The sequence below is a fragment of the Nyctereutes procyonoides genome, unplaced genomic scaffold (assembly GCF_905146905.1).
Source record: "Nyctereutes procyonoides isolate TBG_1078 unplaced genomic scaffold, NYPRO_anot_genome, whole genome shotgun sequence".
In the NCBI taxonomy this organism is placed as follows: Eukaryota; Metazoa; Chordata; class Mammalia; order Carnivora; family Canidae; genus Nyctereutes; species Nyctereutes procyonoides.
Genome location: NW_026575145.1, coordinates 21,961,812 through 21,988,174, shown reverse-complemented (window position 1 = coordinate 21,988,174; position 26,363 = coordinate 21,961,812). Strand labels below are relative to the sequence as shown.

Genomic DNA, 26,363 nt, shown 5'->3' with positions numbered 1-26,363 from the left:
CCCCGCGCCCCCCGGCCCCGGCCCCCGGCCCCCGGCCCCCGGCCCCCGGCCCCCGGCCCCCGGCAGGGAGGGGTCGTCGCGGGAGCCGCGGCCGACGCGGACGGAGCGCGGCGGCGGCGGGTGGGTCCGCGAGCCGGGGGGACGCGTCCCGGGCGGGGGGCGCGCCGCTGCGACGGGGGGCGTGGCCGGGGCGCCTCCCGCGCCGGGACCCGGGTGACCCTCGGGCGCCCTGCTTCCAGGGGCGGGCGGGGCCGCCATGCTCCTGTCCGGGGGCGACCCTCCGGCGCAGGAATGGTTCATGGTGCAGACCAAGTCCAAGCCCCGGGTGCAGCGGCAGCGGCTGCAAGTGCAGCGCATCTTCAGGGTCAAGCTGAACGCCTTCCAGAGCCGCCCAGACACCCCCTACTTCTGGCTGCAGCTCGAGGGGCCCAAGGAGAACATGAGCAAAGCCAAGGTAAACAGCTTGTCCCCACCCCCACCCTCCCCCCCCAGCCAGACCCCTGTCTCGCTCCCCTGCCCCGGGGAGACGGGGGTCCCCAGAGGTCCTTCGACCTGGATTGGGCCCTCTGGCGGGCAGGTAGAGGGCCGATCCCCTGCCTTTTCACATCCCACTTCTTTCCCTCCGGTTCCCTTTTTCTTTTCTGCCTCACCCCCCCCCCCCCACTCTGGCGTGTCACTCCTGTCTTTAAAGTGCGCTGAGGGAGCCTCCATGGTGTGTTCCCCCGTGAGCCTTCCATGGCCGGGACCCCAGCGTCCAGAGCTTGCGCCTCCATCTGGGGAACAACTTAAGGTCCTGCATTTCTATGGCCTCTGCAACACCTCTTTGTTCTTCAGCAAGACTCTGGAAGGCTCAGGTCCTTCTGTCTCCTTTTAAGTCTCCTTAAATCCTGAGCTGCCCCTTGGAGCCTCTGGGAGGGCTAGGCTGGAGGGGCCCTTAGAGATGCTTCTAGAGCAATGCTGGCATTTTGCAGATGAGGTATTGGGGACCGGAGAGGGTTAAGGGGCTTGCCTGAGCGCACAGTGTCAGGTGGGGGGGGTGGTGGCAAGTGCTAGGACCAGAACCCAGGGATCTGGGCTACCTGCCCCACACTCTTGATGCCCCAGGCAGCCTCTTGCAGGGCCTGATGTATGTGAGTGTGTGTGTGTGTGTGTGTGTGTGTGTATGCAGCTGCTCTGGAAGGCAGCAGCCCTTGGGGATGGGTGGGAATCTTGGAGGAAGGCCGTGGGCTTTCAGATGAAAGGGCCTGCTGTGTGGGGCTGGGCACCAGACGGGCCTGGTCACAGTGCACCTCTCTTGCATTCTCCCTGGCTTCTCTCACAAGCTTTTCCTCCACTTGGGCCTCTCAGATTTCCTGACCATCCCCCCCCCCCCCCCAGTCATGGCCAAGGTCTCCCTCTTCCCCCAGATTCCCTTATCTTTTCCCGGTAGAAATGCTACAGCTTCCCTGGGTCCCAGGCCACCCACTCCTTGTGCACCATCTCCCTCCCCCCAACTCCCCAACACACATACTGCTTCCCCAGCTGGGTCTGTACCAGTATCCTAATTGGTCAAGGCCATGGGTGGGGGAGCCCAGAATACACCGGCCAGTGGCAGGCAGGCAGGCTGGAAAGTTCCTCCCTTGGCCCCTCCACTGAGCTGCTTGGTCAGCAGTTTTTCCAATGTCGACAGAGGTGCTGGGGGAGGGAAGGGGGTGCCTGCTTAGAGAATGGATGGGCAGGAGCCTCTGTGATTCTGACTTTTCAGTAGCTGGGAGGGGGGGAAGCGGTTAACAAGAGCAGCCTTTGGAGTTGTTTTGGGTTCTTAATCTTTTCATTAATTTGAAATAGAACAACTCACCTTTTTATGGGATTTGCACTCTAAGAGGTGCCCAGCGCCCTGCCCCCTGCTTTAAATTCCAGATCAGCTTCTCCAGGCCTGTCTGCTCCTGTTCCCACTGCTGCCTCAGGGTTCCTTGGGCCATTGATCCCTCCTTCACCAGTAGTAGGCCCTGTCTGCTCCTGTTCCCACTGCTGCCTCAGGGTTCCTTGGGCCATTGATCCCTCCTTCACCAGTAGTAGGCCCCCAGGCCCTACTAATGTAACCAGTGGCTCCCTCAATTCCCCTACCCTGTCACCTCATTTCCCTTTGTCTTCCCTCGGGGAAGGGCCCTGTTTAAAATAGAAACACAGCATGAGGGGCTTCTGGGTAAGTCCCTCTCTTATTGCACAGAATGAGCAGAAAGAAGAGATGGTTGGAAGTTTGGAGTAGAAGATTAGGGAAGGTGGGAGGATAAGGCTTTGTCCCAGGAGTTAGGAGATCTGGGCTCAACCTGTTGTCACCAAGCTGTGTCTGGGACAGAGGGGTGTGGCAGCGAGAGTTTGAGATCTGGGTTTGCTACCCTTTAACTGGGTGACCTGGGTCAAATAATTTACTCTCCCTTGAGCCTATTTTCTCATCTATAAAATATGACACCCACATCATGGAAGGGTTGTGAGTCAGCTGAAATAATGCATTCTTAAGTACGCTCGCAAATTGGAGAACTATGGGGGTATAGATGTCAGTTATTATTATTTTTAAAAGATTTATTTATTTTAGAGGAGGAGAGGGGCCGAGAAAGAGGGAGGGAATCCTCAAGCAGACTCCCCACTGAGGGCTCCATGTGAGTGGGGGAGTGCCTCCATCTCCAGTTCCCAGGACCCTGAGATGGTGACCTGAGCTGAAACCAAGAGCCAGATGCTCAACTCAACCAGCCACTCAGGCGCCCCATACATGTCAGTTATTTCTTTTTTTTTTTTTTTAAGATTTTATTTGTTTATTCATAGAGATGCAGAGAGAGAGAGAGGCAGAGACACAGGCAGAGGGAGAAGCAGGCTCTATGCAGAGAGCCCGACCTGGGACTAGATCCAGGGTCTCCAGGATCACGCCCTGGGCTGCAAGCGGCGCCACCGGGGCTGCCCATTTGTCACTTGTTTCTGTATAACTTTGTGTTCTTTTGTTTTTTTAAGATTTTATTTATTTATTCATGAGAAACACAGAGAGAGAGGCAGAGACAGGCAGAGGGAGGCTCCATGCAGGCTCCATGCAGGGAGCCCAGTGTGGGACTCGATCCTGGAACTCCGGGATCACACCCTGAGCCGAAGGCAGACCCTCAACCGCTGAGCCACCCAGGCGTCCCTATTTCTGTGTAACTTTGAAGGAGTGCTTTTGTCTCTGATTTTCAGTCTCCTTATTTATAAAGTGAAAAGCTTAAATTAAAGTAAGATTAAATGCTCTCTAGGGTCCAACAATCTGATATGTGACAATTTCTCAAGTATAAGGATGTCTGTGGCTTCCAGTCAGCTGTGGCTGACTATTCCCAGCTGTAGGGACACAGAATCTTGCACTTTGATAACATCCCATGATATACAGGTCAATGGCAGAGAGGACCTAGTGAGATCGGAAACTGAAGTATGGGAAAAGGGTGAGCATGGGGGTGGCTGGATTGTGAGGTCGGTGGGGAAGCAGGCTCATCTTGAGAGAGGCCTGGGTATGTTTCTAAATTACATGCACCAGCTTTCCAGGAAGATTTCTGTAGAACTCAAGAGTGCCTTTAAATTGTTATCTTGTGGTGGGATTTAAACAATAATGAAGATATTTACTGGAAATCACCTTCCCCGGGCAGCAAAAACAAATAGTGGGGTGGCCTGGCCTCTGAGGTGAAATCAGCAAGTGTAAAGGAGGGTTTTCTTTTCCTTTTTTTTTTTTTAAGATTTTATTTATTTATTTATTCATAGAGATGCAGAGAGAGAGAGAGAGAGGCAGAGACACAGGCAGAGGGAGAAGCAAGCTCCATGCAGAGAGCCTGACGTGGGACTCGATCCCAGGACTCCAGGATCATGCCCTGGGCTGCAGGCGGCGCTAAACCGCTGCGCCACCGGGGCTGCCCTAAAGGAGGGTTTTCATAATGATCAGAGTTACCCATGGACAAGCCCTGCTCACCCTCTGTGCTTGGCCACCATGTGGGGGAGGGTTGAGCACAGAGAGACATTTCGCTCTTCTCCTTTTTTAGAGATGATGGAGGGAGGTGAAGGGGGAGCCAGAGACTGGGTTCAGGGAGCTGTGGCACAGGGTGTAGTTGGCCGACTTTTGACTTGGCTTGTCAGATGGAAGCTGATCTGTCCCCTTGCTCCACACTGTGAGCACTAACATGGAAATTGGTGGCTGAGGATATGCTGGAGCTGGCTGCTACTGACCCCCTGTTAAAATGTCAGGAAGCTTGCAAAACCAGTGGAGTCCCATTGGTAGTTTGAAATCAGCCATTGTGGGAGTATTTGTGCCATAGAAATTGTCTAATGCCACAAATCAGGGCTCTGTTCCCCTGCTCCCACCCCAGGCTAATTGATGAATACTTACCAGCACACCTAATTGTGTTTTGGGCAATTAATCTTTCTCTTTTTTAATTTAATTTTTCTTCTGTCAAGGTAATGCACAATTAAAAAGTCCAATCACTTTATTTATTTATTTATTTATTTATTTATTTATTTATTTATTCATTTATTCATGAGAGACACAGAGACAGAGAGAGAGGCAGAGGGAGAAGCAGGCTCCATGCAGGGAGCCTGATGTGGGACTCGATTTCGGTCTCCAGGATCACGCCCTGAGCTGAAGGCAGCGCCGAACTGCTGAGCCACCTGGGCTGCCCAGTCCAATCGTTTTAAAAAAGCACACAACAGGACACTGTGACTACCTGCCTTGTCCCTCCCAACTTCGTCTTTGGTGCTCTTCCTCCTAGACAGTATTCCCTTTGGCATTTCCTCCTCTCCACATTCCTAAACATATATATGTATAGGTACTGCTTATCTTTTGATTAATTGATTTTAGATCTCTCTCTTTAAGATTTTAAGTAATCTCTACACCCAACATTGGGCTTGAACTCCCACCTCCGAAATCAAGAGTCACATGCTCTACCGACTGAGCCAGTTAGGTGCCCCAGTTTTAGATATCTTTTTTTTTTTTAAATATTTTATTTATTTATTCATAGACACACACACACACAGAGAAGCAGAGACGCAGACAGAGGGAGAAGCAGGCTCCATGCAGGGAGCCCGATGTGGGACTCGATCCCGGGTCTCCAGGATCACACCCCAGGCAGCAGGCGGCGCCAAACCGCTGCGCCACAGGGGCTGCCCTAGATATCTTTTTATTTCCTGTGTTGTAGGTGGGGATTTAATCCCTTTACATGACCATCCCTTCTTTTTTCCCAGTATAGTTATATTTCCATTTTCTGTCAAACTTGCATTTACTTTTGCCATCATTATGCCTGTGCATGTATCATTCACATCTGGGCATTGCCATGGACTCTGCTTATGTTTTCTTTTCTTACTTTTTTTATTTCACTAAGACTAGGGACTCGTTTTTAAATTTGCTTGTTTTTATTTGTAGCCGATTCTTACAACTTTAGTAGTCTCTCACTCCAGTTTTCTAGAAGGTCAATCTATGGGTTCCGGGTGTCTTTGCAGTTCCAGCTTTTTTCTTGGAGACATCTTTCTTTCTGTCTAGCCATGACTGCGCAGCTGTCATCCAAGACTTCAGTTTGCTGTCATGCTTGGCATCCCTTTGTCTTTTTACTTTGTCCAATGTCTTATTTCCTGGACCACATGTCTTTCTCTTTCTTGGGTTGGTGGAGCACATCCATCGGTCGCATCAAGTGAGAAAGATGGTACAGTGCTATAGAGTATGCTGCTGATTGCTCTCAACGTGCTTGTCTCTTGTTCTACCCTCCAGTATGAGCTAGCAGACCCCCATGCCTCTTGGTGCTGGTGGTCTTAAAACAATGCCTGGCATATGGTAGGTGCTCAGTGACAATTTGTTGAATGGATCAACCTATTCTAAGATTTCTCTTCACCATCATCCTGGATGGTCTTTGCTTTTTTCCTATGTCGGGTTTCCTTTATTGATGCTCCCCAGCACCTTCCTGAGAAAGGTCCCCCCCCATCCTTACCCCAGAAAGATTTTGTAGGAGGTAAAATGTTGGAGGAGGTAAAATGATGTGTCTTTCCATATCTACATTGCACATATGAAGGTCACTTGATTGATAGTTTGGTATTGAATTATCAATGGGAAATTATTTTCTTTTGCCTTTTTTTTTTTTTAAGATTCATGAGAGACACACAGAGAGAGGCAGAGACATAGGTAGAGGGAGAAGCAGGCTTCCTGTGGGGAGCCTGATGTGGGACTCGATCCCGGGACCTGGGGATTCCTGACCTGAGTCGAAGGCAGATGCTCAATCGCTGAGCCACCCAGGCACCCTGGAAAATGATTTTCCTTCAGAAGTATGGAGGCATTATGCCATTGAAGCTTTGCTTTTGAGATGGCTGAAGCTCTTCGGGTACCAGGTCCTTTGTGTGTGAAGAGTTTTCTCTCTGGAAGTTTGAGGTTTTCCCCACTGTTTTGAGAGTGGGGAAAGGGTTCAGTGAGACCCCTTTGTGTGGGTTTGTCTTCATCCATCTTGGGTTACTCCTGCTGTACTCTGTGGGCTCACCCATCTGGACACTCATGTTCTTCAGATCTAGAACATTTTCTGGAACTATTTTGTTGATGATTTTCACCCCTGTGTTCTCTCTTTTTCTAGAACTCCTCAGCAGACATTGAGCTTTCTGGTCTGGTTGTACTTTTTCTTATTTTCTCTCCCATTCTCTAATTCTGACTTCGCTCTGTTTTCGGGAGATTTCCTGAAGTTTCTCTTCCAACCTTTTTATTTTTGAATTTTTTAAAAGATTGGAAAAAGAAAAAGATTTTATTTATGTATGGGGGGCGGTGCACAGGCAGAGGGAGAGAATCTCAAGCAGACCCTCCACTGAGCACAGAGCCTGACCCAGGTCTACCCCACAACCCTGAGAGCATGACCTGAGCTGAAATTAAGAGTCAGACGCTTGGGCAGCCCTGGTGGCGCAGCGGTTAAGTACCGCCTGCAGCCCAGGGTGTGATCCTGGAGACCCGGGATCAAGTCCCACGTCGGGCTCCTGCATGGAGCCTGCTTCTCCTTCTGCCTGTGTCTCTGCCTCTCTCTCTCTGTGTCTCTCGTGAATAAATAAATAAAATCTTTAAAAAAAAAAAAGAGTCAGATGCTCAACTAACTGAGCCACTCAGTTGCCCCACTCGGTCTGCCTTTATATTTATTTATTTATATTTTAAATTTAATTAATTAATTAATTAATTTTGTAAAGATTTTATTTGTTTATTCATGAGAGACAAACACACACACATAGAGAGAGGCAGAGACACAGGCAGAGGGAGAAGCAGATCCGGGGTCTCCATGATCACACCTTGGGCTGCAGGTGGCGCTAAACTGCTGTGCCACCGGGGCCACCCCTATATTTTAAATTTTAATTTAATTTAATTTAATTTAATTTAATTTAATTTTTAAGTAACCTCTATAACCAATGTAGGGTTTAGGCTTACAACCCTGAGGTCAAGAGTTTCATGCTTTACTGGCTCAGCCAGCCTGGCACCCCCTGTCTGCCTTTTTAAGTGTTCCCCTTCACTCTCAATTCCAGAGTTTCTTGGTGCTATCATTTTCTGAGCCTTTTGAGTATTCTGCAGGGTTATTTGAGGGTGATTCTGGAAGGCACCTAATGAATGGTAACTGATGTAGGAAAAAAGCGAATCTTAAGTCAGGTGTTAAATAATAAAACACCTTTGTTGAGTATAGACTGACATTAAACTATTTGGTGTTGCTGTTTTTCTTTAACCTACAAGTTGACAGAAGACCTGTGGGACACTGGGCAATGTGTTTTTACAAATATACCACTCTTTTTCTGTGCTTATTTTGTTCCTACCTCTTCTTTACTTTGTCACCTTCTGGAGGAAAAAGGTCTGGGTGGGCTTTAAGCAGGAAAATTGCTCCAGGTATTTTCTGGTTGTAATTGCCTATTTATTGTTCTTCTTGTTCTTCTTCTTGTTCCTCTTCTTGTTCTTTTAAAATTTTATTGATTTATTCATGACAGACACAGAGAGTGGTAGAGATATAGGCAGAGGGAGAAGCAGGCTTCCTGCAGGGAGCCCGATGTGGGACTTGATCCCAGGACCCTGGGATCATGACCTGAGCCAAAGGCAGATGCTCAACCACTGAGCCACCCAGGTGCTCCTTGCCTGTTGTTTCTTTACTTTTTTTTGTTCTGTAAGGTATAGATGGCACTGTAATTAAGACCCCAGCCTTTGGAGTCAGAGTGCCTGAGTATCCCAGCCTACAATCTGTGTAACCTTGAACCTGTGCCCTTGCTTGCTCATCTGAAAGGGGGATGGTAGTAATTTCCTTATAGGACTGAGGGAGGAATAAATGTGATCATGTGTATAAAGAGCCCAAAACAAAGTTAGTGTTCAGTGAATATTAGTTCACATTTATTATTTGGAAAAAATCTTAGTTTTAAAATATCTTTTAGTTAAAAAATATTAAACAGTTAATGGAACAATAACTATCTTAAGCTCTTTGCACAAAGAGAAGGAAGCCACCCGCAATCTTCTCCAGCACATCTCTTCATTTTTATATATTGTTTTCAAGTAATTGGAATGCAGGGGGACTGGGATGGGCCTAGGATTTGTTAAGGCCTATGACTGTTACCCTACCCTTGGTCAGATTCACCCTTGCCGGACAGTGGGACCTGCTAAGGTTCTGTGTGGGAGGGGTTGGTTCAGGATGTCTATCAGGTTTTTTTTTTTTTTAATACATTTTTTATTTATTTATGATAGTCACAGAGAGAGAGAGAGTGAGAGAGAGAGAGAGAGAGAGGCAGAGACACAGGCAGAGGGAGAATCAGGCTCCATGCACCGGGAGCCCGATGTGGGATTCGATCCTGGTCTTCAGGATCGCGCCCTGGGCCAAAGGCCAAACCACTGCGCCACCCAGGGATCCCGTCTATCAGGTTTTGAGCTGGTTTTGGACTGATCCAAAAGGGCTCAGACCTGGGCCTAAGTGCCTAGGTGTATTTTAGGCCCTTTGGGGAAGGGGTTGGAGGTCTGTGGCCTGATCCAGGTGGAAGAGGTAAGCATAGGCCTGAGCAGGGGGCTGGAGTGGGCTTTAGGATGGCTGCTGGAGATCTGAAATGGAGCCTTTGTTCCCGTATGCAACTGTTAGGGAAAAACAGGAAGAGGGATGACTGTCATGGATGTGGGGATATGGAGAGACAGGAGGACATGAGGGTGAATGCAATCAACATGGGCTGGCTGATGACAAGCAAGAGCCCATGCTCGCATGGAGTTCATGGGGCCATGCTGGTACAACTCAGCTGTATAGAGGAGAAACCCAACTTCTCTTATCCCAGTGACTGCTGAAGACTGAGTGTGTGAGCCCCGTAAACATGAGGACTTGGTCTGCCTGGAGAGCCAGAGGCCTTCGTTCTGGTTCAGCCATTGTGCATATCTGCGGGGTTCCCCTGGATGTTGGCCCAGTGACTTACCTCCTCTGTTCCCTCTGGGCAACAGAGTTACCATGGTTACAGGTACAGGTTGTGCTAGAGACCTTCTAGAGGGGGATTAAGCCAGAATCCCACAAGATTACCCTGTAGTCACTGTGTGATCTGAGGAGGTGGAAAGAGCTCTGGTTTCAGAGTCGGATGTGGATTGTGGTCCTGGTTCATCACCCTCTAGCTGTGTGTCATTGGGCAAGTGGTGTATCCCTTCTGAGCATGCAGAATGGGGATGGGCGGTGCGATGCCAGACCCTAGGCTAAGCACTTCCTTTGTATTAACTCATTGAAGCTTCATAATAGCCTGAGGAGGGAGGAACCTGTTACCCCCATTTTACAGATGAGTCGCAGGCACAGGGAGGGCACATAACTTGCCTCAGGTCACATAAGTCCCTGGCACATGGAGGATACTCAGTAGTGTGCAGTTCTCTTTCTCCGCTAGCTCACGTTTCTAGAACACCAAGGTAGGGCTGGACCTTAGAGGTATCTCACTTAACCTGCCATCTTACAAAGGAAGGGACAGAGGTCCTGAGAAGAAGGTACATTTCCCACAGTTAACCTACCTAACCTGTTGTAGTCAAGTTGGAACTAGAAGTGGGGCCCTTGACTGTAAGCCTAGATGGTTTCCCCTTTCCCTGGGTGCCTGTCTCATTCTGTCAGAGTTCCCTGGGAAGAAACGAATGTGTGAGGAGGCAGGACCAGCAGAGAGGGCCTGGCCTTGGGGGTGGCATTTGGATTATGGTAGGCAAGGGGAGGGCATGTTCTTGCTGAAGGGCCGGCCTTGGGAGTGGGCAGTGCCAGCCAGTGAGCGCAGGCCCATAAAGGGATGACTTTGTGTTTGCTCTCCTCACTGTGGCTTTAGGAGTATCTGAAGGGCCTGTGCAGTCCGGAGCTGTGGAAGGAGGTTCGCTACCCGCAGGCCCTGCACTGCGCCTTCCTTGGGGCCCAAGGCCTCTTTCTCGACTGTCTCTGCTGGAGCACCCTGGCCTACCTGGTGCCTGGTCCCCCCGGCTCCCTGATGGTCGGGGGGCTGACGGAGTCTTTCATCATGACCCAGAACTGGCTGGAAGAGCTGGTGGGGAGGCTGCGCTGGGGCCCTGCAGCTCTGCTCACTCCTCGGGGGATCTGGGAGGCTGAGGTGACCAGGGCCTTCGGGGCCCTGGTCTGGATCCGTGGTGACCAGTACGCAGGGGATCTGCTGCAGCTGCCCCCAGCGGTCCAAGAGCTGCTGCTGAGCCTGGTGCGGGATGCTGCGGGCAAGGAGGACATCATCGAGTGGCTTGGCCGCATTGGCACCTCTGAGTCCCGCTCTGACCCCGAGGTCCTGATCTGCCCTCCCCACCAGCATAAGGAAGGCCCAGCTATGGTGTCTGTGGGAGACGGTCCTGGGCCCTTCCTGGAGGTGGGGGCCTTCCAGAACAAGAGTCTAGAACACTCAAAGAGATTGACCAGCCTGGGAGCCACCAGGGCCCTGGTCTCGGGCACCCCAGGCCAGAACATACAGCAGGAAACAACCAACCAACTGGTACGGTAAGTTCTGAAGAATCTGTCTGGCTTTTCCAATCCTGTTCGTGCTCCCCCACCCCAAGGAAGTAGTTGGGGACTTAAGCGGTCTAACCACCTTTCCAACAAATTCTTCCAGAGCCGATTCCAACAGCCATGGTGGTACGGACAGCGCTCGAGAGGAAGGCCCAGCGCGTGCCACCGGCAGCCAGGACTCTGCAAACCACACACAGGCCCTGTCCCAGCCAAGGCAGGGCCAGAGAGTGGAAGACAAACTCCCCTTACAGCCTCCTGTGTCAGCCCTGGGTGTGTGCCCACCCTGGAAGGCCTGGACCCCAGGGCCAGCCTTTGGGCCCTTGTGGCCGGGTGCCATCGCCGCCACCTTCTGGAGGATCAATGAGCTGCACTCCCTCCACCTGGCTTGGCTGCTGTCCCAGGCGTGCTTCAGTTTCCCCTTCTGGCAGAGGCCACTGGGCCCCATTCAGTTCAAGCTGCCAGGCCAGAACCCTTTGCCCTTAAATCTCGAGTGGAAGCAGAAGGAGCTGGTTCCTTTGCCCAGCATGGAAAGCCCAGACTGCAGACCAGATGGGGGACCAGGAGGAGATGCAGGCCTACAGAGTTGCCCAAGGCCAGAGACCCCCCAGAAGGTCATGAGTTTATTGGTGGTCTCAGGGGCCTCAGTAAAGGACAAGACCAGCCCAGGACTTCCACAGATAGGGCCACCCTTGACCTCTGTACCCCAGCTGCAAGCTGGAAGTGAGCCAGGGGATCAAGGAAGCCTGCAGTGGGATTGTAAGGGGCCAGAAGAGGGGCCCTTTCCAGCACTGCCAATTGAGCAAGGAGTGTCTACACCTCAGGGGAGGCCCGTGGCTCAAGGGGGGCTGACCCCTCAGTCAGTACCCGATGCTCAAACAGTGCCTGAAACTCTCGAAGTGCCCATGGCTGCAGCAGTGCCCACAGCTCAAACCCCACCCGCAGATCAAGGGCTGTCTGCAGTCCCCAAAGTGCCTACAGCTCAGACGTCGCTGGCAGTCCACACAGAACCTGCAGCTCTCGAAGTGCCTTCGGCTACAACAAAGCCAGCAGCTCAAGGGGTGCCCACAACTCAGAAGGCAGCCGAGGGTCTGCCGGTATCAGCAGCTCCCGTGGTACCTGCAACTCCAAAAGCTTCCGCAGCTCAGAAAATGTCTGCGGCAAAATCATTACCTGTAGGGCCCCAAACACCCAAAGCTCAAACTGGGCCTGCAGCCAAAACAGGGTCTGTCACCCCCAAAGCACCTGCCGCCCCCAAAGCACCTGCCGCCCCCAAAGCACCTGCTGCCCCCAAAGCACCTCCTGCCCCCAAGGCCTCCAAAGCTCCCAAAACACCTGCAGCTCAGAAGACTCCCACAGATCCAGGGCCAGTCTTGGATGCAGCCAAACTGAGCGAGGGCCAGCCTTCGTCAAGGGGTGGTACCTCCTTCCCAAAGGGCCAGGGGGAGGCTGAGAGGCAGGGTCCCCATTCTGGCAGCACCTTTGCCCCCAGTAGTAAGTACCCACCTCAGATGGAGGGGCTCCTGGGGGCTCGCGAGGGGACCGCAAGGCAGCAGCCTCGCCACCCACAGGCAAACAGCACAGTGACCAGCTTCCAGAGGTACCACGAGGCCCTGAACACACCTTTTGAGCTGAATCTGTCGGGGGAACCCGGGAACCAGGGGTTGCGGCGAGTGGTCATTGATGGCAGCAGTGTGGCCATGGTGTGAGTACCCACAGACGTGGGGTGGACGTCTGCTCTTGACCTCTGGGTATGGGTGATGTGAGGATCCAGTGAGGAAACTGTGGGAGGGAGGTGGCAATGGTGAGCAGCATGCTAGGAGTGTGGGCGGAGTTGTTAAGACAGCCCTGCGAAGGGAGATTTTTGTTTTCTTTGATAGAAGCAGAAACAGGCTCAAAGAGGTGATGAATCTTGTCCGAGATTCTAGAGTCTACTAAGGGGCCTGGCCAGCTTATAGATTAGCTTCTGATCTGTCCACTGCCAAGGCCTACACTCTTGCTGCTGCAGCCCACCTGACATGGCATGACATCTGTCAACCCCCGGCTGGCTCTCAGTGTTGAGCCCGCACCTTATGGCCCAGCACAGTGTCTTTTATGCGGTTTTTCCTGACCGTGCTGATCAGCCTGTAGAGACGATCCTTCTGGCACGGCGCTTACTGCTGTACACGTGTTAGCATAAATGTATGGAAGGCCTGTGGTCTTTTCCCACACACGATGGTAGTGATCTGTGCTGAGCACACTCCCGGTGCACAGTAAGTGGCAATGACTGTTTGCTTCCAGCCCTGAATTGACTTCTTTGTGTAGAAATTAAGTTGCCTTCTTTTTCCTTTTGCCCTGGAGGTCCCTACACACATACATACGCGCCCCACCCCGCAAGTGCACATGAACACACACAGGGGTGAGTGAGCCCAGTAGGTGTTCACAGAATGTTCGATGATGGAGGAAAGGGAGAAGGGCATCATTGGTGCTGGTGCAGGTGTGTGGCACTGCCTGCTGAACTGTGGGGCTTGGCTCTGAGGGAGTGGGAGAGATGCCAGGCTGTACCTCAGGGGGAGGTTGTTCCCTCACTTCCCACCACCCCCACAGGCATGGCCTCCAGCACTTCTTCTCCTGCCGTGGCATTGCCATGGCGGTTCAGTATTTCTGGAACCGGGGCCACCGAGAGGTCACTGTGTTCGTACCTACCTGGCAGCTGAAGAAGAACCGGAGGGTGAGAGGTGAGCTGTCCACTGCCCACTGCCGGCCTCCCCCCGCCCCGGCCCCTCTAGTGTCACCATGCTTTTTCTTCCCTGCCTCTCTGTCCCTACCATGGTGTCTTGTAGCCCTTCTTCTGAGCATCTGTCTTCTGCTTTTCACTTCCAGAGAGCCACTTCCTGACGAAGCTGCACTCCCTCAAGATGCTTTCCATTACCCCCTCCCAGCTTGAGAATGGCAAGAAGATCACCACCTACGATTATAGGTGTGCCAGTCCCAGGCCTTCTTTCTGCAGGGCTCCAGGGGCTGGGCTGGTGTGTCATGTGGAATCCTGCCTCTCCCACTCTGGGGAGATGGAGGCCAGATGTCAGAGGGGCGTGTCGGAGAGGATTGCCTGGTGCACAGGCCCTCTGTAGGGAGAGGGAGGGAGACAGTGTGGACAGGGCTCCGAGATCGGCTCTTCCCAACACCAAGGGGGAGTCCTGACTTTGAGACTCTGCAGCTCCACTCCCTTGGTAAACAGGCTTTCCTCCCCCATTACCTATGGCCTGAGACGCACTTTGGATAGGACTAGCCCAGGTGACTTCTGGTACTTCCAGTGAGCTGTTGCCCAAGATGTCTGTCTGTCTGTCTTGGTACAGTTTGGGCTAAAGTTAATGTCTCAAGGAACTGCTTCACAGTCTTTTCCTCTCCTCAGCCCTGGCACTGGGAGGAGGTATGTGCATGTGACTGTATGTGGTCGGAGCCCTGGTGGGCTCTGAAAATGGAGTTAGGCTGGCCCTGTCTCCTTGCTAAAGCCCCAGTGCCTACCTACTTGGCAATCCTAAGCACCCAGTGCCCAGCATGGCTGCAGGACTGGTACGCACAGGGGGAGCCTATGATGCTGCCCCTGTTTGGGCAGAGAAGGCCCTGCCATAGTCACCGGTCCGAGGCCGGAGATGATGCTGGGCACATGTGGGTCTTGGTAGGCACATGTGGGTCTTGCTGCACTGAGGCACTTCTTGGGCTGGGCATTGAGAAGTTCTGTCCCTCCCCACTTTTCCCAAGACCTGGCATCTTACAGGGGCTGGGCATGGTCACCCAGGCATCCTTCCTTTGAGAGCTAGACCGGTTGGTAAGGTCTTTAAGTGCCTCTAATTTCTGGGCTGGCTTTGAGGGAAGATGGCTCATCCGCATAGGGCCCTCTGCTGGGCACTTGTGGAATGGCATGCTTGGGGCCGCCGGGATGGCAACCTTCAGGGAAAGCCGAGAAGGAGGTGGCCTTTGCTTTCTTTCCTGGTCACAGCCCTCTTTCAAGGAGAGGTGGTCCTTGGAAAAGTGGATTTGTTTATTCAGGTATGTGTTTTTACATATGTTTAGGTGTATATACATACATACATAGTACACATGTGTATGTGCCGCGTGTGTACGTACATGTAGATGTATGTATGTCTCTTGGCACGTATGGGGAATGTTGTGCCTTGGTGAAGAAGGATAATGGAATATCTGTGTGCACGCTGCGTGGCAGGCCCTGAGGCAGACACGTCAATGTGCTGTCTCATTCAGTTTAATCCTCACAGCAATACAGGGTAGGTATCTTCTGTCCATTTTACAGATGTGGAAACTGAAGCTGCAAAAATGCATGCGTGAACATGGATGAGTATGCAGTTTCTCGTACGCGTGTCTGTGCATGCGTATGTCTGCCTGCTAAACAGGGGTCTGCGTTTGTGTGTACAGTTGGGGGTGTGCATCCAACTTCACACTCCCGGGGGCTTGTGATGACCCTGGATGGCTGCAGAGACGAGGGGATGGGCTCCTGATCTGGCTCCCCAACCACCAAGGGCAGCATTTTTGGTCAGCACACCTCAACGCGTCACTGCAAGTTCATTTCCCCCAGAGGGCCCCGTGAGTGAGGGTTTTTGGGTGGTGAGCAGCACCCCTCCTCCTGCAGGTTCATGGTAAAGCTGGCAGAGGAGACGGATGGCATCATCGTCACCAATGAGCAGCTCCATATCCTGATGAATAATTCCAAGAAACTGATGGTCAAAGATCGGTGAGGCGATCCCAGGGACTTGAGCTTTTCCTTCTCTGCTGATGTCAGGCAGTCTCTGGCAAGGGGGTGCTGGGTCGGGGAGAGGTGCCCTGGAGCCATGCCCACCAGCACCTCCTGGGAGGAGATACGGGTCTCAATGCCCTGTACAGACACCCAGGGGGCATTGGGCTGTAGATGAGTCAGGGCCTCCTCTATGACCATATTTCTTCTCTCTTGGCTCCAGCCTGCTGCCCTTCACCTTTGCGGGGAATCTTTTCATGGTGCCAGATGACCCCTTGGGCCGTGACGGCCCCACCTTAGACGAGTTTCTGAAGAAGCCAAACAGGTAATGGGCCGGGCCTCCACTGCCTCCGAGGCCCTCCTGGGGCTGACCAGAAGCTTAGTGCTAGCCAAAGTCTGTCTAGTAGTGCTTAGCAAAGAGCAGAGTGATTTGATTTTTCAGCTCTTTGCACTTCTACCACATATTGATGCCTCCATAAGCCACTTGTGGTATGGTTTTTTAGTTTTACAGTTTTGCACGCATGCTTGAATACTGCATGCACCCTTCCACAGTTGGCATCTGGACTACTCTACGTTTTATTTTTTTTTCCCCAGATATATGCCATGTTAATGCACGTGGCTCATTTTAATGGTGTTGTGATATTCCATTCCATAAGTATCCAACGGACTTATTGAACTTTTTGTTGTGGGCCATTTGACATTTCCCATATTATGCTGTTGGCATCAGTACTGCGGTGGACAGCGTCATTCTTATTTCATGGTGAACAGGGGGAGCTGTGCTAGAGTACATACGGGTGAATTTTTTCCATATCTATTATCTTTGATTCTCACACTCACAGCTTGAGTTAGACATGTATGACCATTATCCTGGACCTGGCATCCACCTGCTCTGAGCAGCCTCACTGCCCACTCCACAGCTCCCAGGGTCCAGCCCGGGACTGTGGTCAGGTCCACTGCGTCCTGGGCCAGGTCCCTCAGTCTCATTTCCCTGGTTTGGGAGAAAGTGATGTGGAGAACGTTTGTCTGCTGTGCCCTCCCATGTCCCTTGTCGGGCCTCGTTCCCTGTCTTGGCCTTCCCCTGGCTTGCTCATCGGAGGGGCCGGATGGAAGTGTCAGTCACTTACCTCTTACCAAGTCATTGGCTTAGAACTGGTTGAAAATGTTACTTGGATAATGAGGTTTTGATCAGATGAGCGTCCAAGTCATAGCTGAATCTCTAATACGGAGGCCTGGCAGGTACTGGAGCTAGAGGAGGTACCTGCGGGCAGGGTCCTGATGCAGGCTCTGCTGTGCTGCAGGCTGGCACCTGGCCAGGCTCAGGGATTCATGGCCATGGGGCAAGGCTCTGCAGATGCGCTTTCTCCCTCAGGGGCCCCCTTCCTTCTCCACTCGGCCCCTTAGCGCCTCTCCTCTGCTCTTCCTCTGCCCTTCCGGTGTAGGCTAGACACCGATGTTGGCAACTTCCTGAAGGTGTGGAAGACGCTTCCTCCCAGTTTGGCCAGCGCCTCTGAGCTGAGTGACGGTGCTGACCCTGTACCTGTGGAGAGTCTGCAGAACACAGAGGAAGTCAGGGAGGAGAAGGAGGAGAGGCAGCAGGACGGGGAGCAGAGGGAGGGGCAGGGGGTGCGGGAGCCACCTGAAGAAGATGCCCTGGACTCCTCCCTGGCATCAGTGTTCAGGGCCGAGTGCCCTTCCCTATCAGAGGAAATTCTCCGGTGCCTCAGCCTCCAGGATCCCCCCGACAGGGCCCTGGATATCGATCTCCTGCCGGCACCGGCTTCCCCCTATCTGGGCATCCCCTGGGACGGGAAGGCTCCCTGCCAGCAGGTGCTGGCCCAGCTGGCCCAGCTGACCATCCCCAGCAACTTCACTGCGCTCTCCTTCTTTGTGGGGTTCATGGACTCCCACCGGGATGTCATCCCTGACTATGAAGCTCTCGTGGGGCCCCTGCACAGCCTCCTCAAGCAGAAGCCAGACTGGCAGTGGGACTGGGAGCATGAGAAGGCCTTCCTGGCTCTGAAGCGAGCCCTCGTGTCTGCCCTCTGTCTGACGGCCCCCAACGCCCAGCTGCCCTTCCGCTTGGAGGTGACCGTGAGCCAGGTGGCCCTAACGGCTGTTGTCTATCAGGAGCACTCAGGGAGGAAGCACCCCATAGCCTATACCTCAAAACCCCTCCTCCCTGACGAGGAGAGTGAGGGCCCCCAGTCGGGGGGAGACAGCCCCTACGCTGTGGCCTGGGCCCTCAAACATTTTTCCCGCTGCATTGGAGACACCCCCGTGGTCCTGGACCTTTCCTACGCCTCTAGGACCGCTGTAGGTCCCGAGATGCGGGAGGGCCGCAGGGTTTCCAAAGCGTGGTTGATCCGATGGTCCCTTCTGGTGCAGGACAAAGGCAAGAGGGCGCTGGAATTGACCCTGCTCCAGGGCCTGCTCGGAGAAAACCGACTGCTGACGCCCGCCTCCTCCATGCCTCGCTTTTTCCAGGTTCTGCCTCCTTTTTCCGACCTGTCCACTTTCGTCTGCATCCACATGTCGGGCTATTGCTTTTACCGGGAGGACGAGTGGTGCGCGGGCTTCGGCCTCTATGTGCTGTCCCCCACCAGTGCCCCCGTCTCCCTCTCCTTCTCTTGCTCCCCTTACACACCAACCTACGCCCACCTGGCGGCCGTGGCCTGTGGCCTGGAGCGCTTTGGGCAGTCCCCCCTCCCCGTGGTTTTCCTCACACACTGCAACTGGATCTTCAGCCTCCTGTGGGAGCTCCTGCCCCTGTGGCAGGCTCGAGGCTTCCTCTCCTCGGACGGCGCCCCACTACCTCACCCAGGCCTGCTCTCCTACATCATATCGCTCACCTCTGGCCTCTCGTCCCTCCCGTTTATCTACCGAACCTCCTACCGGGGCTCCCTGTTTGCTGTGACGGTGGACACATTGGCCAAGCAGGGTGCGCAGGGCGGCGGGCAGTGGTGGAATCTGCCGAAGGATGTGCCCGTCCCCGCAGTGTCCCCCCACCCCATGGGCCAGCGGCCCGACTTGCTGGCGTTACAGCGCAGTGACAGCACACTGGCTGAGATTATTGCCAAACTGCGGGCCGGGCAGAAATTGCCTGGCTCCTCCCCCTTCAGCTCCGTCTTTAACTCACTCAGCCTCGACCAGGAGAGCGGCTTGCTCATGTTCAAGGGGGAGAAGAGGCCCCGGGTCTGGGTGGTCCCAAGGCAACTCCGGAGGGACCTGATTTTCTCTGTGCACGACCTTCCCCTGGGCGCCCACCAGAGGCCCGAGGAGACCTACCGGAAGCTGCGTCTGCTGGGGTGGTGGCCTGGGATGCAGGAGCACGTGAGGGACTACTGCCGGAGCTGCCTGTTCTGCATCCCCCGAAACGTCACGGGCGGCGAGTTGAAGGTGATCGAGTCCCCGTGGCCCCTCCGGTCCACCGCCCCCTGGTCCACCCTGCAGATCGAGGTGGTGGGCCCGGTCACCGTAAGCGAGGAGGGCCACAAGCATGTGCTGATCGTGGCTGACCCCCACACCAGGTGGGTGGAGGCGTTCCCACTGAAGCCCTACACGCACACAGCAGTGGCACAGGTGCTGCTGCAGCACGTGTTTGCCAGGTGGGGTGTTCCCGTGAGGCTGGAGGCGGCCCAGGGCCCCCAGTTCGCGCGGCACGTCTTGGTGAGCTGCGGGCTGGCCCTGGGAGCCCAGACGGCGTCCCTGAGCCGGGACCTTCAGTTCCCCTGCTTGACCAGCTCAGACGCCTACTGGGAATTCAAGAGGGCCCTCAAGGAGTTCATCTTCCTGCATGGCAAGAGGTGGGCTGCGTCCTTGCCCTTGCTGCACCTGGCCTTTAGGGCCTCCTCCACCCAGGCCACGCCGGTCCAGATCCTGACGGGGGGCGACGTGAGGCTGAGCGAGCCCCTGTGGTGGGAGATGAGCAGCGCCAATGTTGAAGGGCTCAAGATGGATGTGTTCCTGCTGCGGCTGCTCGGGGAGCTGCTGGAGCTGCACTGGCGGGTGGCCGAAAAGGCTAGTGACAAGGCAGAGAACAGGCGTTTCAAGCGGGAGAGTCAGGAGAAGGAGTGGAATGTGGGTGATCAGGTCCTTTTGCTGTCCCTCCCCAGGAATGGCAGCAGTGCCAAATGGGTGGGCCCCTTCTACATTGGGGACCGGCTGAGCCTGTCCCTCTACAGAGTCTGGGGCTTCCCAACCCCGGAGAAGCTTGGGTGCATCTACCCCAGCAGTCTGATGAAGGCCTTCGCCAAGAGTGGCACGCCTCTGTCCTTCAAGGTCTTGGAGCAATGACCTGTTCCAAGGTCCTGGGCTTTTGCTGCTAGGCCTACCCCATCCCCGGGAAGTGGTCTCACGGTCCCCTGAGAGCCTTGGTTGTGCCTTCTGTGGAGAAGTTAGTTCACAAAGCTTTGCTGAATTGCCTTGAAGTGGGGGGTGGGGTGGGCAGTGTCCCTACAGAGACCTCCCCAGTTGGGGGTATTGGGAGCATCTGTCAAAGGCTGTGAGATACAGGCCTCTGGCAGTTTCACCTTGGGGTAAGGCTAGTCCAGGCTCAGTGTCTTTCCCCAAGCATCCCCTTCGTCCTGTCACACGGGTGGAGGTATCTTACACATACTTCCCAGAACTTTACTTCTGGTGTGGCTCTGGGCCTCAAAGTTGGAACTACATTCCCTCCTTCAATGTGGACTCTTTACCTGAACTGTTCATTGGGGGACCTTTTGCCCTTCAAGGTGTCACAGCTGACACAAATTCATGAGTTTGTCACAGCCCATCCTGCATCCTGTAGCTGCTGTCCTCAGGCCAGGGTTGGCCTGCCCTGCTGCCAAAGAGGAGCTGGCAGTTCTGGGCCTGAGACTTGCAGCTGGGGTAGGAGTAGGGCCTGCCACATAGAGCATCCTGCTTGTCAGCAGGGGAAGGGCAAGGGGAGACAGCCTACCTCAGTTGGCTCCAGCCAATGGAGACAAGTCCCCATCCCCTGCTTCAGTGGCATCAACCATACAGAAATCAAGGATCTCGATGCCGAGCATGGCATCTTAACAAGCTACTTCAGCTGGACCAAGGGGCCCAGGCCTCTGTTTCAAGGGGACAGGGCATCTAAAATGAACAGTCTGGCATGGCTCTACCTCCCAACCCCACCCCAAAGCCCACAGCCCTCTTTTCTCCCCGTGTCTACTGTAACCTGCATCCCCAGACCCCGCACAGTGTGTGACTGCTTCTGTTGGATCACCCCATCCCCTGCACCTGCCTTCTGCGTAGAGCAAGACCCAGCTCGCTCAGAGCCAGTCTCTGCAGAGGGTATCTTGTAGGGAGAGTGAATTGCTCATAGGCATGTGTGGTTACGCTTACTCCTGTGAGTTGCTGATGCTGCCACCGACAGAGTAGTTCCAGGTGGAGGCTGGCACACCGTGTCACTCTGGCGGGGCCTCTAAGTAGTTTATTTCTTCAAAGTGGAGCCAGTCTGCTGGCCCAGCCCGGGCTGCCAACGAACTGGGCACTGCTAGAGCTAGGCGTAGTCTTCCATTGCGTTCAATCTGCATGTTTTGCAGCCAAGGGAAGAGGCCCAGAGGAGGAAGTGATGTGCCCAAAGTCACAGCTAGTTGGTGGCTGAGTTGGAACCAGGTTTAAGCTTCCTGACTCTAAGTTCACTTTAAACAGGGTTCTGGCAACACGTTCAAGGGAGAGAATCCTTCAGAATCCCCTCTCAGTTCCCCACCTCCCAACTCTTGTAGACAAACTGCTTCGATGTTGCCCTTAAACCATTTCCAGCTATTCATTCTGTCCTGGAGAGAATGATTGGGTGACAGCTGAGAGATGGAATAGTGAGCTGTGGGATTGTTAGCAGGTACCTTCTTTTTTCTTTTCCCTCAGCTCCCCAGCTTCTCTGACCTCCTCCCTGCAATTGTATGCCACCTCCTCCCTCTCCCCTTCCCCTACCCCAACTGTTAACCACGTTTATGACCTTATACCCTTTTATATGATTTTTTTTCATTCGATTTGTCAATAAATGGATCCAAACGGAGCCAATGGCCAGTTCTTTTTAGCTGCAGACTCAATGCTGGAAGAGGGGAGGGTGGGGGCAGTTGTGGGGTATGGCTGCTGCAGGTTTCCCAGGCTGACTTGCAGAATTGAAGGCCCGGGCACACTCTTTTCTTTCTTTCTTTCTTTCTTTCTTTCTTTCTTTCTTTCTTTCTTTCTTTCTTTCTTTCTTTTCTTTCTTTCTTTCTTTCTTTCTTTTCTTTCCTTCTTTCTTTTCTTCTTTCCTTCCTTCCCTTTAAAAGATTTTGTTTATTTATTCACGAGACACAGAAAGAGAGGCAGAGACACAGGCAGAGAGAGGAGAAGCAGGCTCCACGCAGGGAGCCCGATGTGGGACTCGATCCTGGGACTCCAGGATCATGCCCTGAGCCAAAGGCAGACGTTCAACCACCGAGCCAACCAGGAATCAATCTATCTATCTATCTTTCTTTCTTTTTCCTTCTTTCTTTCTTTCTTTCTTTCTTTCTTTCTTTCTTTCTTTCTTTCTTTCTTTCTTTTCTCTTCCTTTCTTTTTCTTTCTTTCTTTTTCTTTCTTTCTTTCTTTCTTTCTTTCTTTCTTTCTTCTTTCTTTTTCTTTCTTTCTTTCTCTTTCTTTCTTTCTTTCTCTTTCTTTCTTTCTTTCTTTCTTTTTCTTTCTTTCTTTCTTTCTTTCTTTCTTTCTTTCTTTCTTTCTTTTCTTTCTTCCTTCTCTTTTTAAAATTTTATTTATTTAAATTCAATTTGCCAGCATATAGTATAACACCCAGTGCTCATCACAGCACATGCCCTCCTTAATGCCCTCCAGTTACCCCCCCCCCACCTGCTTCCCCTTCTGCAACCGTTTGTTTCCCAGAGTTAGAAGTCTCATGGTTTGTTTTCCTCTAATTTTTTTGCCACTCAGTTTCCAGGCATTCCCATTCTGAGCTTATCTGACCCATGCTCTTATTTTACAGATGAGGAGACTGGCACCCAGGTGGAACCAGGGTGGGAGGGGAGCCCAGGCCATGTACTTCCATGCCGGTGCTCTTTCCAGTTCTTGTCTTGGAAGAACTGGATGAATGAAGGCTGGCCTGAGAGAATGGCGTCAGCGCCGGCCCAGCTTAGTTGTATTGGAAACATGATAGAATTAGGTTTGGATGTTGACTTGGTGTCTGCTACTGTGTGCCTTGTTTCCTGAAGCCTCAGTTTTCCCATCTATCTGCTGCAGGGTAACGATTCCCAAGTTATGGGATGGTGAGAGGGTTACATGAAATAATCTGCCAAGAGGCTACTGTGGTGCCGAGTATGGTATAAGCATTCATCACTGTTACAGACTCCATGTTTGAGTCCCCCAAATTCATATGTTGAAACCCTAAACCCTGGTAGGATGCACTTAGGAGGTTATTAGATATTAGAGGTATTATTAGAAGGGCCCACAGGAGATAACCAGAGTTAGTTGAGGTCATTGGGGTGGAGCCTCCATGGTGGGATTAGTGTCCTTATAAGAAGAGAAAGAGGCTAGAGCTTGCTCTATCTCCACCATGTGGGGTACAGTGAGAAGACAGCCATTTGCAAGCCAGGAAGTGGGCTCTCAGCAGACCCTGGATCTGTCAGCCCCTTGATCTTGAATGTCCAGCCTCCAGGACTATGGGAAATAAATGCCTGTTGTATAAGCCCCCTAGTCTATGGCATTTTGTAATAGCCTAATGACTACACCAATTACACGCCAGCTAACATTTTTCTTCCTGCTCCTGGACTATTGCTGCTTTTGCCCTTCAGGCTCAGAGACTTTCCTAACGGTGGCCAAACTTCCCAACGTTGGGACTTTGCTTCTTGCTGCCTTTTTCACCTGCCCAAACTTATTTTTTTTAAGATTTTATTTATCTATCAATTTATTTTTAGTTCTTTATTTTTTTTAAAAGATTTTATTTATTTATCCATGAGAGACAGAGGGAGAGAGAGCCAGAGACACAGGCAGAGGGAGAAGCAGGCTCCATGCAGGGAACCCGATGTGGGACTCAATCCCAGGACTCCAGGATCACGCCTGGGGCCGAAGGCAGGCGCCAAACTGCTGAGTCACCCAGGGATCCCCTACTTCTTTATTTTAGAGAGAGCTCGTGTGTGGTGGGGGGAGGGGAGAATCTCCAGCAGACTTCACACTGAGTGTGGAGGTTGACGTGGGGCTTCATCCTAGGACCCTGAAATCACGACCTGAGCCAAAAGCAAGAAGCAGATGCTTAACTGACTATGCCACCCAGGTGCCCCTCACCTGCCCAAACTTCTGTTCAGCACTGGCAGGGGTATGGAGTGGCAAGAAGGAAATGTCTTCCCGGAGAACTCTGCAGTTCGTGTGTACACTGTCATTCATTATCCATGGAGCACCTACTATGTGCCAGGCCCTGTCCAGGTGTGGCGTGGGTAGCAGGTAATCAATCTCTGCCCCTTTGGTATCCACACTCAGTGAGGGTGACGATTCAACAAGCAAATACAGGGCAGTAAGAGAGAATGTGAGAGGAGCTTGTGGCTCAGGCGCCTGGGATCTCAGCGCCTCTTTAAAAAAGGTATTTATTTATTTATTCCTAAGAGACACAGAGACATAGAGGGAGAAGCACGATCCTCACAGGCAGCCGGATGTGGAACTCGATCCCTGGACCAGGATAACGCCGAGTCAAAGGCAGACGCTCAACTGCTGAGCCACCCAGGCACCCCTCCTACCTGCTTTTTAAAGATTGCCCAAGAATCTTTGGGACATGCACCAGTTTTAACTTAGCTACTAAATCCAAATGATAACAGTAACTTACATGTACCAAGTACTTGCTTTGTGCCAGGCACTGGTCTCAGTGTTTCCAAACCCTGTGGAGTAGATACAATTATTTTTTCCATTGTACAGAGGAAGAAAATGAGGCACAGAGAAGTTAAGTCATGGAAGGTCACGGTGTGGCTACTAAGTGAGAGGCTCTTGTGCCACCATCTTAACAACTATGCTCACTGCTTCTCACGCGAGCATACTCACTTGGTTGCTAGAGTTAATCGCCTCTATCTGCCTTCAATCTGTGGCCTCACCATCTTGCATTAATGTGTTATAGTGTCAGTTAAGATTTCTCCAATTCAGGTTGGTGCAGATTAAGACGTTTTACAAACTAAAATAGGTCCCGATTTCCCTTGGGTGGGTCTAAGAACGACTTTTTAAGATATTTATTTATTCATTCATTCATTCATTCATTCATTCATTCACAAGAGACACATGGGGGCAGAAACATAGGCAGAGGGAGAAGCAGGTTCCTCCTGGGAGCCGGACGTGGGACTCGATCCCAGACCCCATGATCATAACGTGTCTGCCAAAGGCAGACACTTAACTACTGAGCCACCCAGGTATGCAGTCGTGACAAATTTTGACTTGAAAAAATCTGAGGTGTGATGAGAAAAACAGCAATTTTGAATTGTTGCTTGGGCATTTCGCTGTATGACCACCCTGCTCATGCCCAGAGGCTCAGCCATTTTCAAGGATCAGGGCTTAGGATGCCGCCTCCCCAAGTTCCTGCTTTGCTTTTCCTGGGACACCTATGAAAATAACCACTTAGAGTTGAGCCCACAAACATTTTAGTGACTTCTGTGCCAACCACCTTGTGAATAATAGGGGGTTTATTACCCTGCTCTCTACCTTCTGCTCATTCACTCAGGACCAGGGACAGACGATTGCTCTTCCCTTGCTTCATTGTGTGCCCCCTCAATTCTGGGATTTTTTAAAAAAGATTTTTATTTATTTGAGACATATATATAGAGAGAGGGAGAGGGGGAGACAGAGAGAGAGAGAGAGAGAGAGAGAGAATGAGTGGAGTGAAGGGCAGAGGGAGAAGCAGATTCCTGCTGATCAGGGAACCTGATGCAGGACTTGATCCTGAAACTCCAGGATTATGACCTGAGCTGAAGGTAGACACTCAATTGACTGAGCTACCCAGGCCCCCCAATTCTGGGATTTGAAAGTCATAAATCTTGTGTCTTTACTTCCTTTGTGTGTCCTGTGCTAAAATCACACCTTCAGTGAAAATGGCCCTGGGGTTTTCACTTACCTCGGGTGAGAGCTCAGACGGGGAAGGGGCTAGGTACCTGCCTAGGATGCCTATGTGGGTGGCTTGTGCCTCCTCATTCAGCAAGTCATAAGCTGCATATTTTTAATTAAGACACCAGCTCCAGGTCCCCCAACAGAGGATGGTGCCACCTTCCCTCAGCTAGTACCTGGTGCTACTTTGTAAGCCTCCACATTATTGGAGATGGTGAAATTGAAGCAGGAGAGTTTGCAGTGGCTGTGTTGTCAAGCATCTCAAAACCCACGCTCAGAAAGTCTTCTGAGACTCACCCCCCCATCCTGTACAGGGCTGTGAGCAGTGAAGTTCATTTAGATAGATCACTATGGCAGTCCCAGTGTGGAGAATGGGCGGAGGGAGGTGAAACTGGAGAAAGGCTTTGGGGAGCTAGGGCATCTGGGTGGTGCAGCCCGTTAAGCATCCGACTCTTGATTTTGGCTCAGGTCATGATCTCAGGGTCAGGAGATTGAGCCCTGCATCAGGCTTCACGCTGGGTGTGGAGCCTGCTTAAGATCTTCTCTCTCCCTCTCCCTCACCTAAAAAACAAAACAAAACAAAACAAAAAACAAGCAAGCAAGCTTTTGGGAAACTCTACTTGGG

At 52.3% G+C, this 26,363-nt stretch overlaps 1 protein-coding gene across 1 annotated transcript; it reads left to right on the top strand.

Moving 5' to 3' along the window:
- The first annotated feature begins 104 nt into the window (after positions 1-104).
- On the top strand, positions 105-21,703 carry NYNRIN (NYN domain and retroviral integrase containing). Its single transcript, XM_055309175.1, has 8 exons — positions 105-454; positions 10,285-10,952; positions 11,065-12,663; positions 13,545-13,675; positions 13,821-13,917; positions 15,583-15,684; positions 15,908-16,009; positions 17,124-21,703. Exons 1-8 carry the CDS (start codon positions 257-259, stop codon positions 19,975-19,977), a joined length of 5,751 nt encoding a protein of 1,916 aa, XP_055165150.1. The 5' UTR covers positions 105-256; the 3' UTR covers positions 19,978-21,703.
- The last annotated feature ends 4,660 nt before the right edge of the window (positions 21,704-26,363 follow it).